Below are 13,113 nucleotides of genomic sequence, written 5' to 3'. Positions count from 1 at the left end.
TTGGCATCTGTAAAGTTAGCAGTGTTTATTGCCAACGGCCTCTTGGGGTGAGTGACAGCAGGCAAGGTCATCCATGGTAGAGATTATCCCTCCGATGGCCATCCTGTGATTCCAGCTGCTTTACCAACAACCATCCCTCCAACTCCAGGCTTCAGTGACAAGCCTGTCCAAGTCATTTACTCCTTTGAGACATCCCTTAACTCCATCACTTCTCCCTCTGCCCCATGATGCTTAGTGTGAAAGGCCCCATACCACCCCACCCAGCTCTGTGTTGCTGCAGAAGGAACACCCTACATGCCAACTCATTTTCAACTCATGTAAACAAATTTCAAGGCCTAATGACCTCTGACTACGCTATCTTGTGCTAGATCTCCTTGGAAACAACTCTTCACACCTCTCCTGTCAACCTCCACAGCTCTGCCCACTTTATCTCACCTCTTTGAGAAAATAAAAGTAAATCAAGCAGGAAGACCCACCCCTTCCCTTCTCCTAACTATGGCATTTGGGCTCTGTCCTCCCTCCAGTTTCCATTAAGCTCAGCTCCTCTCCTGGGCTCCCAAGTCCTTGAGTCCCCTCCCGCATCAATCACCTTTCTCTCCTGCACCACCAATTCCTCCCACTGTCACCGACATACAAACATATTCTACTTTCTCCTACACAGAACCAACAAATAAACTTGCCCTTGGCCCCATATTCCCTCTAGCTGCCACCTCTCTTTTTCCTTCACAGCCAAATTTCTCAGTTTCCATTCCTCACCTCTCATTATCTCCTTAAGCCACTCCAATTAGCTTCTGTCTCCACCCCTTGCTTCACGGAAACTGCCCAAATTGGCATCACCAATGATGTCCCTGTCACTAGACCTAGTAGTTCTGGTTCGGCCTCTCATCATGTGGCACAGTGTCCACCCCCATTTCACACTGGGCTCCTGTGACATAGCCTACTCACTTTTCTTTCCACCTCACTAGCCATTCCTCAGTTTCCTTGGCCAGGTCTGTTTCCTCTGCTCAGTCTAAATTATGAGTCATACTGGACCCTGTTCCCTTATTCAGCTACATTCTTCAGCAGTCTCATGGCTTTAGAGCTTCTCTATGCTACTGACTTCAAAATCTCTCCATTTCTGATTTCACTCGAGCTGTGGGCTCATTTCTACTGACGACTTGATGTCTCCACATGGATCTCTAATGGCCATCTGGCTTGGCCATGTGACTTGCTCTGCCATTGAAATACAAGGCAAAGTGACATCACTTCCATTTTCCAAGGTGACTAGCAATATTCCACATAGAGGCTGCTCTATCAGCCTGGGTCCTGGGGAGAAAATGGCATGAAGCCAAGACACAGCTCGCCTACAATAGATATGCAGCAGGAGCAAGAAATAAATATTTGCTGTATTAAGATTTGGGGTGGGTGTTTCCACAGCATGATTTGGCCTACCTTGACTGCTACCTGTACCTCACAAAGTTGTGCAATCCTATAAGGTAATAGAGGAAGCTGCTCTTTAATTTGTATGCATGAAGATAGGCTCGGCACCTATCACATGATGAGGGCGATAAAAGTCCACCACAGTGATAGGAAAACAGGCCTTGATGGAAATACAGTGAAGTTCCAGCTGCGCCGGAGCCAGCTTCTAAATACCAAATTTATCCTTGATGTTCCCTTAAATTGTTCGTAAAATACAGAACAATGTGATCTCTGATGAAGTTCAACACAGGCTGTTTTTCTCCAGCATTGGAGCAAATGACTTTTCTTGGTTGAATGCCAGATAGAGTGATTGATTTAAAGACCCTTTGTAAAAGAAAAATCTGTGCCTTTAAACAGCAAAGTCACAGTCAGCATGGTAAGATGTTTACCGAATCTATTTTGTCTTTTCCTAGGCCTACAACCCACCTCTATTTCCCAACCTCCCTTGCACATAGATGTGGGCATATTCACTGAGTGGTATGTAGCTCATGGAATGTGAGTAGAAGTAGTATTTGCACATTCCCTGCCTTCTCAGACAAACGAACCTTGTGCAATTTTCCAGGTGCACCTCCCCTACCTACATGATGCAAGCAAGCAGAGTGCTCTTGGAAGGTGTATGTTGGAAATAGTGGAACCGTAAGATGGGAGGCCCCAAGTGCCCAAATCTCTGCATCAGGAGAGCTACTTCACAGTCAGGGGCACTGGATTAGGACTTAAATTAGAAATAACCTATCATGTTTGAGTCACTATACATCTGCGTTTTGTTACAGTAGTTAGGGTACTTTTAACTAATCACAGTAAGAGACCACCTGAGGGACTAGCAGATTCCGGGTGCCCATCCCCACCCTCTGAGTGGAGTGAGCCAATGGAATGTTTTGCATGGTGGTTATTCCTTCAGCCTAAAAGCATATAGTTAAGTTCCAGAAGTTATTACTGCGCATATTTTAGTCCATTTGAGCTGCTGTAATAAAATACCACAGACTGGGTGGGTAATAAACAACAGAAATGTATTTCTCTCAGTTCTGGAGGCTGGAAGTCCAAGGTCAAGGCATCAGTATGGTTGAGTTCTGGGGAAGTCCCACTTCTTGTTTGTAGCTAGTACCTTCTCACCATGTCCTCACAGTGTGAAAGGGGTGAGAGCGCTCAGGCCTCTTTTATAAGGGGTACTGATCCCATTCATGAGGGCCCATGACCTAATCATCTCCTAAAGGCCTCACCTCCAAATACCATCACATCAGGCATTAGGTTTCAACATATGAATTTTGCAGACACACATTCAGACCATAGCCACATATAATGTGACTCTGTTATGTTTCCCCAGATCAAATATAGTGACTCCAATTCAGCCTAGACTTTTCTTACCCCCTCCTCCAGGAGGTCGCAAGGCACCTGATCCTAGGCTGTCAACACAGGCTTGTGCTCTACAGGTTCCTCCTAGGCTCTGTCCGGTCACTAGACATGGCACCAAAGGCACCAGGCTAACCCCCAGGCCCCACCAGGGAAGGGGACTTAGTCTTTATTGCTGGCATCTCAGGCCTCAGGTGCATATTCTATTTTAATCTAAGAAGCTCCACCTCAGGCCCAATTCTCCCTCCTCTTTTTCATCAGATAGCTTGATTTACATAAGCTAGAAATTCCTGAAATCACTGTAAATGGTTAGAGCCTACAGCCATTCAGGGTCCTAGGGCTTGATCAAGTGCTCAGAGGACTCCTCTGGCTGGGAGAGCTGATTCCGGAAAGGTGAAGGTCCTCTCCCACCTTGACTGGGGACAGGCCAGGTAGGGGACACCTGCAGAGCTGGAGGGACAGCTCAGCTTGTGACTATCTTCCGCAAGTACAAATCTGTTCCTGTCACCATCCTGCTCTTCAGCATTCATCCTACAAGTGTTCCCCAGGAAGAGTCCAGGTGATTTACTGTAGCATTGTTCATGATGGCAGGACCTGGTTAAACAAATAAATAATGGAATTCTGTGTCACCATTAAGAAGACAACTTATGTGCACCGCCTTGTATGGTAAATGTTAAGGGTGCGGGCTCTGGAGCCAAGCCAGCCAGGTTGGCCTCCTTTCCCTCAGGACCTGATTCTTCTCTGGAAAATAGGCACAAAGGCTTGTTGCATTTAGTACACAGTATAGTGTGTCTGGTGAAATGAGGTAACATGTAACATACACAAAAAGCGCTTGGAACAGTTGTAGCATGATAGTAGAACAGCACATATATATGAATTTTAAAATATGGGAAAGTATACGTATGTACGTGTAGACGTGAAGAATTTAGACAATTTACATAAGCAATGAGTAGCAGTGGTCACCTCTGGGAAGAAGTGAGATCCTGAGGTGGCAGGAGACTTCATCGACCTTTTGTAATGTGTACAATTTTTTTATCATGTGAATATTTTATCTATTACTTCAAAAATTTCCTTCAGTGGCTCCATGTGGCCCTCAAGATAAAGTCCGAATGTCCTACTGGGCTCCTCAGGCTGCCTGATGGCTTCCCCCAATCTCTCACCAGCTCCCCGCCCCCAATCCCTAGTGCTTGTTTCAGCCCCACCAATTTCATCTGTTTCCATTTCCCCAACTGTCCAGGGTGCTTTCTTGCCTCCTTTGCCTCAGGTGAAAATCAGCCCTCGCCTCTGCATTAACCCCAACCCCTATCAACTTCCTATGTTAGATGCCCACCCCCTTCACCAGCGCCTAAGTGCTACAGCACTTCTTACTCCCATCCCCCAACAAGCACCTCCCTAACTGCATTATCATCTCCCCCTAGCTGGCCTATTCCCATCAATCCTGGACCTAGCTCGGGAGTTGAGGCTTAACACACATCTGCTGAATTTCAGCTCTCATGGCCATGAGGGCCTCTTGGCTAAGCTATTATAAGGATAAAACCAGTAACATCTGCAAAGAACCCCCAGCACAGGATCTGGCATGTGGTAGGTTCAATATAGTTCTTAAAAAGCCAGTGCCAGACAGCAGAGAAAGCTCAGGTGGTAGGGGTAGCTGTTAGGAAGAGATGCCTAGGACAATGTCTACTATGTGGTAGGCACCCCCCAAATATTGAAGAAACAGTGATTCTCCACATTCTCAAGAAGACTATATTACCTGCAGTTTATTAAAATTGTAAACTTCTGGGCCCACTCCTACAGATTCCAGCTATGAAGGTCTGGGGCAGGGTTCCAAGAAACTGAATTTTTAAGAAATATCCCACGGGTGGTCTAAGAAACTCTGAGAAACCAACTGATCTATTTGTGAATATCAAGCAGCTATGATATGCCAGGTTAAGGATAATCTTCATTGTGCGAAGGGATAGAGAAGAACAAGTAAGTGCCCTCGTGGAGTTTATATTCTAGTGGGCATAGATAATATTAGGTATACACATAAATGTAGACAGCTAGTGACGGTGTCATAAAACAAATAAAGCAGGTGGACAAGAGACATGGCATGAGCTTGGGTGGCAGGGAGGGCCTCTGAGGTCACTGTGGAGTGACAGGAGGGAGTCAGCCCGTAAACACTACAGGAAAAACATCCAGATGGATCTTCTTTCTTCCCCAAGCTCCCCTCAACCCAGGCCCCGGTCCAGGAGTATTTCAAAGAAAAGCAAGTCCCGGACAGTGAAGCCCCATCTTTATTATTGAGGCTTTCAGAGCTATGATAGATCAGACAGAGGACACCACAATGGGGAGAGATCTAGATGGCTCCGTCTCTCCTGGCCATAGTACCTGCAGGCTTCCTCTGGCTGGGGGCAGAGGTCTGACCCTGCTTTTTGGGAAACCTGGCCCATACCCCATCCCCCTCACTCAAGTGTCCCTAAAGTCTCAGGCCAAGCCAGACCCCAGGGCTGAACCAGCAGGTATGACAATGGCCAGTCTTCAGACAGGCCTCTTGGTGCCCCAGAAGCACACCCATGTGGGTGGGGGCTCCTGAGCATCTTTCCTGACTTGGAGTCCAGGTCCTTGGGGATCAAAGGGGACTAACTGGCTTTCAGGATTATGGAGAATACGACATCATCAAAGAGACTGACCCCCTTCCCAGTGACCCAGACTTGAGCCTGGACCTCCTCAGAGGGAGAGGGGAGCTGCATAGCACAGTGAGGCTCCCAGGGCAGGTGGGTAGTCAGGGATAGAAGTTTTAGAGTCACTTCTTCTTGGCACGATCTGCTGCATCCAGGGCAGCCATGTTTCGGGCAGCTGTAATCAGGTGGATGACACTGATGAGGGACTTGAGCAAGGAGATAGGAGCAGTGATCCAGAGGCCCATTCGGAAAAGGCCCACAGAGCCAACTGTAGGAAGAAAGCAAGGGCGATACTGAGAAAATGGGGTGCGGGTGGGGGAGGGGGCCCAACCTTCCACAGCCTTCATCTCCCTGGGCAGGCCAGTACCCCCTCTTACCCTCCAGCCCCACCCCTCATCTCCTACCTAAAGGTCCCTCGGAGAAACTGAACAGGTAGAGGAGGCAGTAGAAGAGCTCATTTCCAGCACACAGGGTAAACAGGGCAGCCTGCGCAAACAACAATAAGACTGCTTAGACAAGGGGGTGGAGAAGTGTGATTCCCCCCTACCACTAAGGGACAGGATGGGTAGCTGGGAGGAATGATGCTGGGGAAATAAGGGTGATGTGGTGGTGGGAGGAAAGAGCAATCTCAGCATAGTAGTTGTCTCTTTAAAAATCCTTTCAGAGGCTACCTCTCCTCTCAGAATAAAGTCCATACTCCTCATGGGTAAACCTGGCGTCTCTCCCCTCCTAAGTACACCTGGGCTCCTGCCCCCTTTACTGCCTAGAGCAATTCAAACAGGCCCTCCCAACTAATCCGACCCTCCTTCATAAGTCAGCTCATAGGCCTCTCCTCCCAAGATGGCTGTCCGTCCTTTGTGCTTGTGCCCTCTTCCAACCCCGGAAAAGGGCACAGTCCACGACTTGGCACAAGCTGAGTAAATAAGGGAGGGGCAGGAAATGCTCACCCTGGAGGTGTAGTAGATGCGAAGCACTGGATTTCCAGACAGGTCAATCATCTTGTGACTTTCACTGCCTCGGATCACAGAACTTGGGGAGAAAGTGAGGCGATCCATGAGTGTTCTTTACCACTGACACTATCGAATCCTTATAGCAACCCCCACTAGGTAGGTACTGGGGATTGCCTCTATTGCACAGATGAAAAACAGGGGTCCGGCTGAGAACCATGCTCTTGCCCAAAGCCTAGTTGGGGACAGTCAGGACTCAAATGCCACATTCAAAGCCCCCATGCCCTTTCCCAAGAGCTGTTATTTATTTGGAATCCCTGAATATCCAGTCACAAGACTTTTCCATATTGCTTAATCCAACTGTAAACAGGACTGAAGCTGATTAAAAAGGAGACCTCCCAAGAAGCCAGAGCTATCCCAGGTACTCTCCCATACGGTCTCACCCCACCCCACTGTAGCATCGTCTTCAGCTGGTTAACACCCCTGGAATCGCAGACCTGTGGAGGTGCAGCCAGTGGCTGGCCACATCCAAGCTCATGCTGAGTTGGAATAGAAGGGTGGCGCGAGGGTACAGCAGGGCCAGGTTGACCAGCAGACACATGGTGGAGCAGCGGTCTGTCAGCATGTCCAGCATGGCCCCAAATCGGGTCCCTGAAAAATGGGGACTATTAGTTGGGAAGGGGCTGTTACGGGGCAGTGGACCTAGGACAGGGGCCATATTTGGTGTACCACTCTGATGCAGAGTCTACAAGATGGAAAAGGTCCACCATCTGCTGCCTGGGACGGAAAACAGGCTGCTCTCCATGGACTGTGAGGTCAATGGGCAAAGGTCACTATGTCATGAAATGAGAAGGCATGGGAGTGTGGAGAGATAGTGGAAGACGGGTCAGAAAGCTAGTTTACAACCCATCAATCCCAGAACCCAGGGTCCAGGTCTCAAAACAAGGAGATCTGAAATCTTACAGGAAGTCTTGGAGTGGGTCTAGAGTACAGATTCAAACCTCCGGAAGCCAACCCTTTTTTCTTTCCAACCTCCACTACACATGCCTTCTAGAATCGAGATTGCAATGCCTGGCACACAGTAGACATCCAGTAAACATGAGTTGAATGGATATTAATTCAGAGACCACCAGCACTGCGATGTCCAGTCTTGCTATTACATATTCCTATCAGTGGGGTTCTTCTTAACAGCTAGCTTAACTCCCTTCTACTACAAAACCAGGCCATTCTATTCTACTTTGTACAGATGGGAATGATGGAGCCCTGTAATTCCCGAATACACCCTCCCTGAAGTCCCGAGGAGGCAGGAAAAGGGGGCAGCGGGTTTTGTGTCTCAAGACTGTCAGGAAGATGTCTGTCACCTTGATTAAGCATTCGAGCGGCGTGTCCATCGAAAGCGTCCAGAAGTCCGCTGAGCAGGTAGAAGGAGGAGGCCGTGAGGGGGCAGCAGGGCATGAAGTAGAAAGAAATGATGGCGAAGACAATCCGGGCATAACCTTGGGATGAGACGGGAGACACAAGGCAGGATGAGGGAGCCTGCCAAAGGTGCCTTGCCCTCCCGTTTGGCCCGGAGCCGCAGGCAGCACTCACCGATGAGGTTAGGCACAAACAGGAAGATATTTTCGCTTGGCATCGCGGCGGCCCCCTTGCCACCCCGGGCCCGATCCGGAGGTGCCAGCTCTGTCCCAGCCCCGCCGCACGGCCTCACCTTCCGGCCCAGCGCATCTGCCGCGCCAACTGCGCGCAGGACCCGGCTGCTCCCTCCTGGCCCCAGATGTTAAAGCTCGCTGAAGGCCGGAGCATGGGCCGCCCCAGATGTGCGCCGGGTGCGAGGGGCGCACAAGCCCCGTCCTTCCTATGGGCAGATCCTCGCCTTTGCCCGCCCCTCTGGCACTGCAGCCTCCAGATGCGGCCCCTGCTGCTGCAGCTGTGCTGTGCTTCCGGGAACCTACTCTTCTGCGCTCGCGCTTGCGAAATTTGAGGAAGGGAAAAAGAGGCTTAAAAAAATGGCTGCGGCCCCTTTAAGACCCGCCCGCTTCCTTTTCCTTTTCCTCCCTCGACCCCTTCCATTGGCTCGTACCAAAGCACAGAAGAAGAAAAGAGGTAAAGAAGCATCGATGCCAAGCAAAGGAAGGAACAGAAGAGGAGAGGTCAAAGGAGAAGGAAGCCTAGATGAATATCTCTACTTTCCTTTTTGCGGAAGGTGTGACTTTCTGGAAACAAAGGTAAGAAAAGATTCCTCCCTCCCCGCGAGGCAAGGTTATTTAGTACAGTCCACATTTTTTTTTCTTCCCCGCCCCCTCTCTCGGGCCTAATTGGCTCTCGCAGGCTCCAGGCTACGAGCTGACGGCTAGAGAGGCTGAAGGGCGGATTAGGCTGTAGTTGCTCCTTGCGTGCCCCTAGTGGTAGGAGAATTAGGTCCCAGGCTCCACCCTACGGGGTCCTCCCAAGTTTCTGCAGCCTCAGTCTTTGGAGTCACCTCCCCCAACCAGACCCCTGATGGTGAGCGATGGATGAGGCCGGAGGAACAAGTGAGACTTGGGAATATGCTTCCCTCCCCCACTTCAAGCCTTTGGTTCTAGAATCCCTAATGTCCTGGTAACGGGGCCGTGGAACCTCCACTGTCACCAAAGGTTTATAGCAACGGGTAGCGGCGCAGCCCCTGGTCCCCCTCTTTTCTACCTTCCTCCCCAACTCCAACTCCCCGTGTCCTGCGACCTATGATAGGGACCCCTTAGACCTCCCTGTCTCCCCTCCTGCCGAGTAGCCTAAGATTTCAACCCATCTACCAGGTCGGGGGCGGCAAGTTGACTGCCTTGTCTTGGGAAGGGCCTTGGGTGGGAAGAAGAAAAGAGGCCCCCTGAGCGAAGCGGGGGTAGGGACTATTATGGGACGTCCCGCCCCACTGCTTCCCCCAGGAAGACTTAAGGCGATGATTTTTGTGAGACAGCAGGATAGTTTATCTAAAAGCCCCGTTTAAATCTGGGCCCCCAGAATGGTATTGGGATGAGTTTGAGGGAAGTAGACTGGTTTCGACCTAACAAAGGCTTCAACTCTTCCTAGGGAGATGGAATGCCCTACTACAAGGAATGAGGAGAAAAAGTGCAGCCGACTGTCCCAAGCCACAACATCCTTCGGTGGAGGTTCGGTGAGCATCGGAGCGGTTCTGAGACTGCAGAACTGCAGAGAGGTTCTGGGGTTGGGAGACCTCCTGCCTTGAGATTCCAGACTCAACCTTGAGCCCATAACTTCCAGAACTAGGCCCTGAGGCCCCCTGCCTTACAGGGCCTTCTAGGCCAAATCTCAAAGTCCGGCCCTTCAATACCAGACTCCTTAGATCCAGAGCCCCCAGCCTGGGAGCCCCCAGACCCAGGACGCCCATGTAGGTACTCCCAGGCTGAACTCCTCTGACTTTTCCTTTCCCAGAAGGCTTCATTATCCCGTTCTGAGGAATTCTTGACCCGGATCAGCACAGAACTCACCAATGAGGCCTTGTTTATCGCTGGCTACCACATGAACCCCGTGCCCACTAAAGAAAAACAGACACAAGACCGAGGGACTCAGATATCCAAACACGGTAACCCCCCACTCCAGGGCCACTGTGTTCAGAGACCCTTCCATCTCTCTAGTTCAAGTCCCTGATTCCCTCTTAACCATAGCTGACCTCTCCAGCTGTCTGTGCCTATCTCCCCCATCTCAAACTTGACTGTGAGTGCCCCCCACCCACTAACCCAGTGCCCACTCCTCACTGCTCGCCAGGAATCAGCCCCTTCCTCCATAGCCACATCTCTTTCTGGCTATGGGGATAGTAATTTCTTTGGGGCCTCTACTTTCAGTATTCTTCACCAAGACCCGAGGCACTGACACCCGGTAAGTGAGGCTTCAAGGGAGATGCCCTTTGTCCTGGGATAAAGATGAGGAGCCTGTAGGGGAGAGGGCAGGGGTTTGACAATATCCCATCAGGGTAGTGGGATTTTTTAAACCGTGTTAGTCATATTGTATTCTGTTCTGACCCTCAAATTCAGAGTTATCAGCCCTCCCCTATCCCTTCTGCCATCTCTAGCTCTGACAGAAACCGTACCCATACCAAAGCACACCTCCTGCCATCCCCTCGTGACAAGGTATGTACTGAGTCTCTGGATGACAAGACCATTCAGTATTAACCAAACATTTAAAGTTTCCATGATATGCCAGTCCTTAATTTAGGAACTTAGGACACAGAAAGAAATGATACAGTCTCTGTCCTTGAAGAGTTCACAATTTAGTGTGGCACCAGTCAAGTTAATGGCCAATTACAATATAAAATGGATGAGTGCCCATAACAGAAATGGAAACAGCAGGAAGAGCACTTATCCTAGCCTCAATTGGGACAGAAAGGAAAGGAACCATGGAGTACCTACAGAAAGAATTTTCCGGGAAAAAAACAGGTTGGTAGTGGTATTCCAAGTGGCAGGGCTTGCTTGAGCAAAGGCTCAGAGAGGTTAGTCTCAGTAGAGTGAGTGTGAGTGTATGTGTGTGTGTTCTTAGGGCAGGGGAGAGGGGCAGGACCAGAAGCAGTTTAACTGGTGGACTATGCAGAGGCGATAGCCAGGGACTAATCAAGAAACCTCATGTGTGCCTTATTGAGATCCATAGACGTTTTCCTAGCTGAGGAGTCATTGAAGAGTTTTGAGCAAGGGAGGTTGGAATTTTAGATCAGTCACTCTGGTGGTCAATGGGGAGAGTGAACCGGAAAGGGGAGAGAGGCAGGGAGGCCAGTTAGGAATTATTCCAAGAGACTAAGCTAGAGGTGATTATGTCCTGATTTGTCACAGTAATGGTAGAGATGACAGCAGGGGTAGATATAAGAAATAAAAACCAGGAAGACTGAGTTTGGTCATTGATTAGAAATGGTAGGGGGGTGGGAAGCAGGAATCAGATGACTCCTGGCTTTCCGGCTTGTGTAACCTGAGTCTGATGATGCCATGTTTCTCCTTAAAACTCTATAATAGTTATAATAGTTACACATTTCAGAGTAAAAGTCAAAGTCATTCAATAATTACAAGGTCCTACTTGATCTCTCTCCTCCCCCACCCCACTGTCTCTCAGACCTCATTGCCCAGAACTGCTCTCCTGGTTTTCCCCACTCTCAGTCATGCCAGCCTTCTAATTCTTTCTGGAGCATGGCAGATATCCACCCACCTTTGGACAGATTGGGGTTGAGGCACCCATTTGAACTCCAGGTGGAAATACTCTGTAGACAGTTGGAAATACAGCTTCAAACTCACTGGAATGGTCTGGGCCGGTGATAGAGATCTGATCTAGGAGAGAGTTAGAAGTTGAAGGGTGTGCGGTTGCCTTTGGGGGATTTGTGCCGAGTAAGAAAGAAGAGTGCTCTGAAGTTAGAGCCCTAGAGAACCTCTCCTTGTAAGGGGTATGCAGAGGAGGAGAATGGGGTTCATGAAGAAGGTAGAGAAGGAACTGATAGTCAGAATATTTTTGAGTGTCTATTATGTGTCAGGTCCAGCAGACCATGGGGATAGTCAAGAGGCTGCTCCTTCAAATGTTGGTAACCAAGACCAGAGGCAAATACAGATGACAAGCCACTGTTCTTGTCCTCATAGAACTGACCTTCTAGTAGCTTTGGGACATTTGATCTCTCTAAATTAGGCTTTGGTGTTGGAAGCAGCTTGAAGTAGCACAAAAGCCCCAGGCCTGAATAGCTAATTCACTTGATAGTCTTCTGTAAGATGCTTCCCTTTCCCCATATGTCAAATGGGAGCCTTGGGTAAACACCCTGTGAGGGCCCTACCTGCCCATACTGGTTTATCTCTCCTTTCCAAATGGTACTTGATTGAGGACTTCATTATGAGCTAACTAAACATCCCCTCATCCACCTGCCAGCCCCTCTGGTCCCAAGAAACTTTTCCTTCATCTTCTCAAGAAAGAACATGGAAACTTACAGATCTTTGAATTGCCCCTTGAATTGTAGGGCATTGTAGGCAGTCAAAAATATTGGATGGGGAATGCATGACTGGATTGGGGATAGATAAATGGGCAAATGTATGGATAGATAAGTTCACTGAATGTTTAGTAAGCACTTACTATATACCAGCACTGCTCTAGTGACTGGAGTATAGAAGTGAACAAAATAGAGTCCCTGCCTCCAAGAACTTTAAATTGGGGGTGGGTGGGTGGGTGAATGATTAGATGGTAGATGAGTGAGTGGTGGATGAATGAGGGATAGATGGATGGGGAATGGTAGGTAGATGTGTGGATGGATAGAGAGATGGATCGATGGAAAATGACGGATAAATAGATGGGTAGGAGATAGGGGTTGGTTGGATAGATGAAGAAGAGTGGAAGGATAAAAAGATATAAGCCTTGGGTCTAAAGAGTCAAAGGCTCTTTTTCTCTTCTAGGGAGCTCTGCCTAGCAGTTTGACATCTGGAGGATGATCCCAACCCTCTTCAGTGCTGCTCTTGGCCTCTCATGCACTCCCCAATCCTATATCTTTAGAACATGCTTCAGAGCTCCTCTTCGACAACTCATTAATCACTTCAGTTTGGGCGAGGACTCCTGGTCATGAGCAGCATCACCTCTGAAGCCTCCAAAGTGTTCTGAAACCATCACACACCTTTTTACCCTCAGCTGGCAAAGATACCACCAGAAATCCAAGGCTTTAATAAAGAGACAGAGATCCTTCCCTCCTCTCAACTCAA

At 49.1% G+C, this 13,113-nt stretch overlaps 2 protein-coding genes across 15 annotated transcripts; one reads left to right on the top strand and one right to left on the bottom strand.

Annotated features, from left to right (window-relative positions):
- Nucleotides 1-4,778: 4,778 nt before the first annotated feature.
- On the bottom strand, nt 4,779-8,476 carry CDIPT (CDP-diacylglycerol--inositol 3-phosphatidyltransferase). The gene is made up of 6 exons (XM_016155071.2): nt 8,003-8,476; nt 7,774-7,908; nt 6,910-7,063; nt 6,413-6,494; nt 5,870-5,951; nt 4,779-5,733 (listed from the first exon to the last, which is right to left on the bottom strand). The coding sequence occupies exons 1-6, from the start codon at nt 8,043-8,045 to the stop codon at nt 5,588-5,590; spliced, it is 642 nt and encodes a 213-aa protein (XP_016010557.1). The 5' UTR covers nt 8,046-8,476; the 3' UTR covers nt 4,779-5,587.
- Nucleotides 7,898-13,113, top strand: LOC107515855 (putative protein T-ENOL). 14 transcript variants are annotated; one of them, XM_036225321.1, is made up of 8 exons: nt 7,898-8,009; nt 8,503-8,637; nt 9,476-9,560; nt 9,839-9,989; nt 10,249-10,282; nt 10,476-10,533; nt 10,619-10,839; nt 12,814-13,113. In XM_036225321.1, exons 2-8 carry the CDS (start codon nt 8,585-8,587, stop codon nt 12,833-12,835), a joined length of 624 nt encoding a protein of 207 aa, XP_036081214.1. In that variant the 5' UTR covers nt 7,898-8,009; nt 8,503-8,584; the 3' UTR covers nt 12,836-13,113. The 14 variants fall into 14 exon arrangements, with proteins under 14 accessions (XP_036081214.1, XP_016010561.2, XP_036081220.1 ...); XM_016155075.2 differs by lacking the exon at nt 10,619-10,839; XM_036225327.1 differs by lacking the exon at nt 10,619-10,839 and having other exon boundaries at nt 10,438-10,533.

This window comes from Rousettus aegyptiacus, unplaced genomic scaffold, assembly GCF_014176215.1.
Source record: "Rousettus aegyptiacus isolate mRouAeg1 unplaced genomic scaffold, mRouAeg1.p scaffold_m13_p_8, whole genome shotgun sequence".
Taxonomy (NCBI): Eukaryota; Metazoa; Chordata; class Mammalia; order Chiroptera; family Pteropodidae; genus Rousettus; species Rousettus aegyptiacus.
This window is presented reverse-complemented; position numbering and strand designations above follow the sequence as displayed.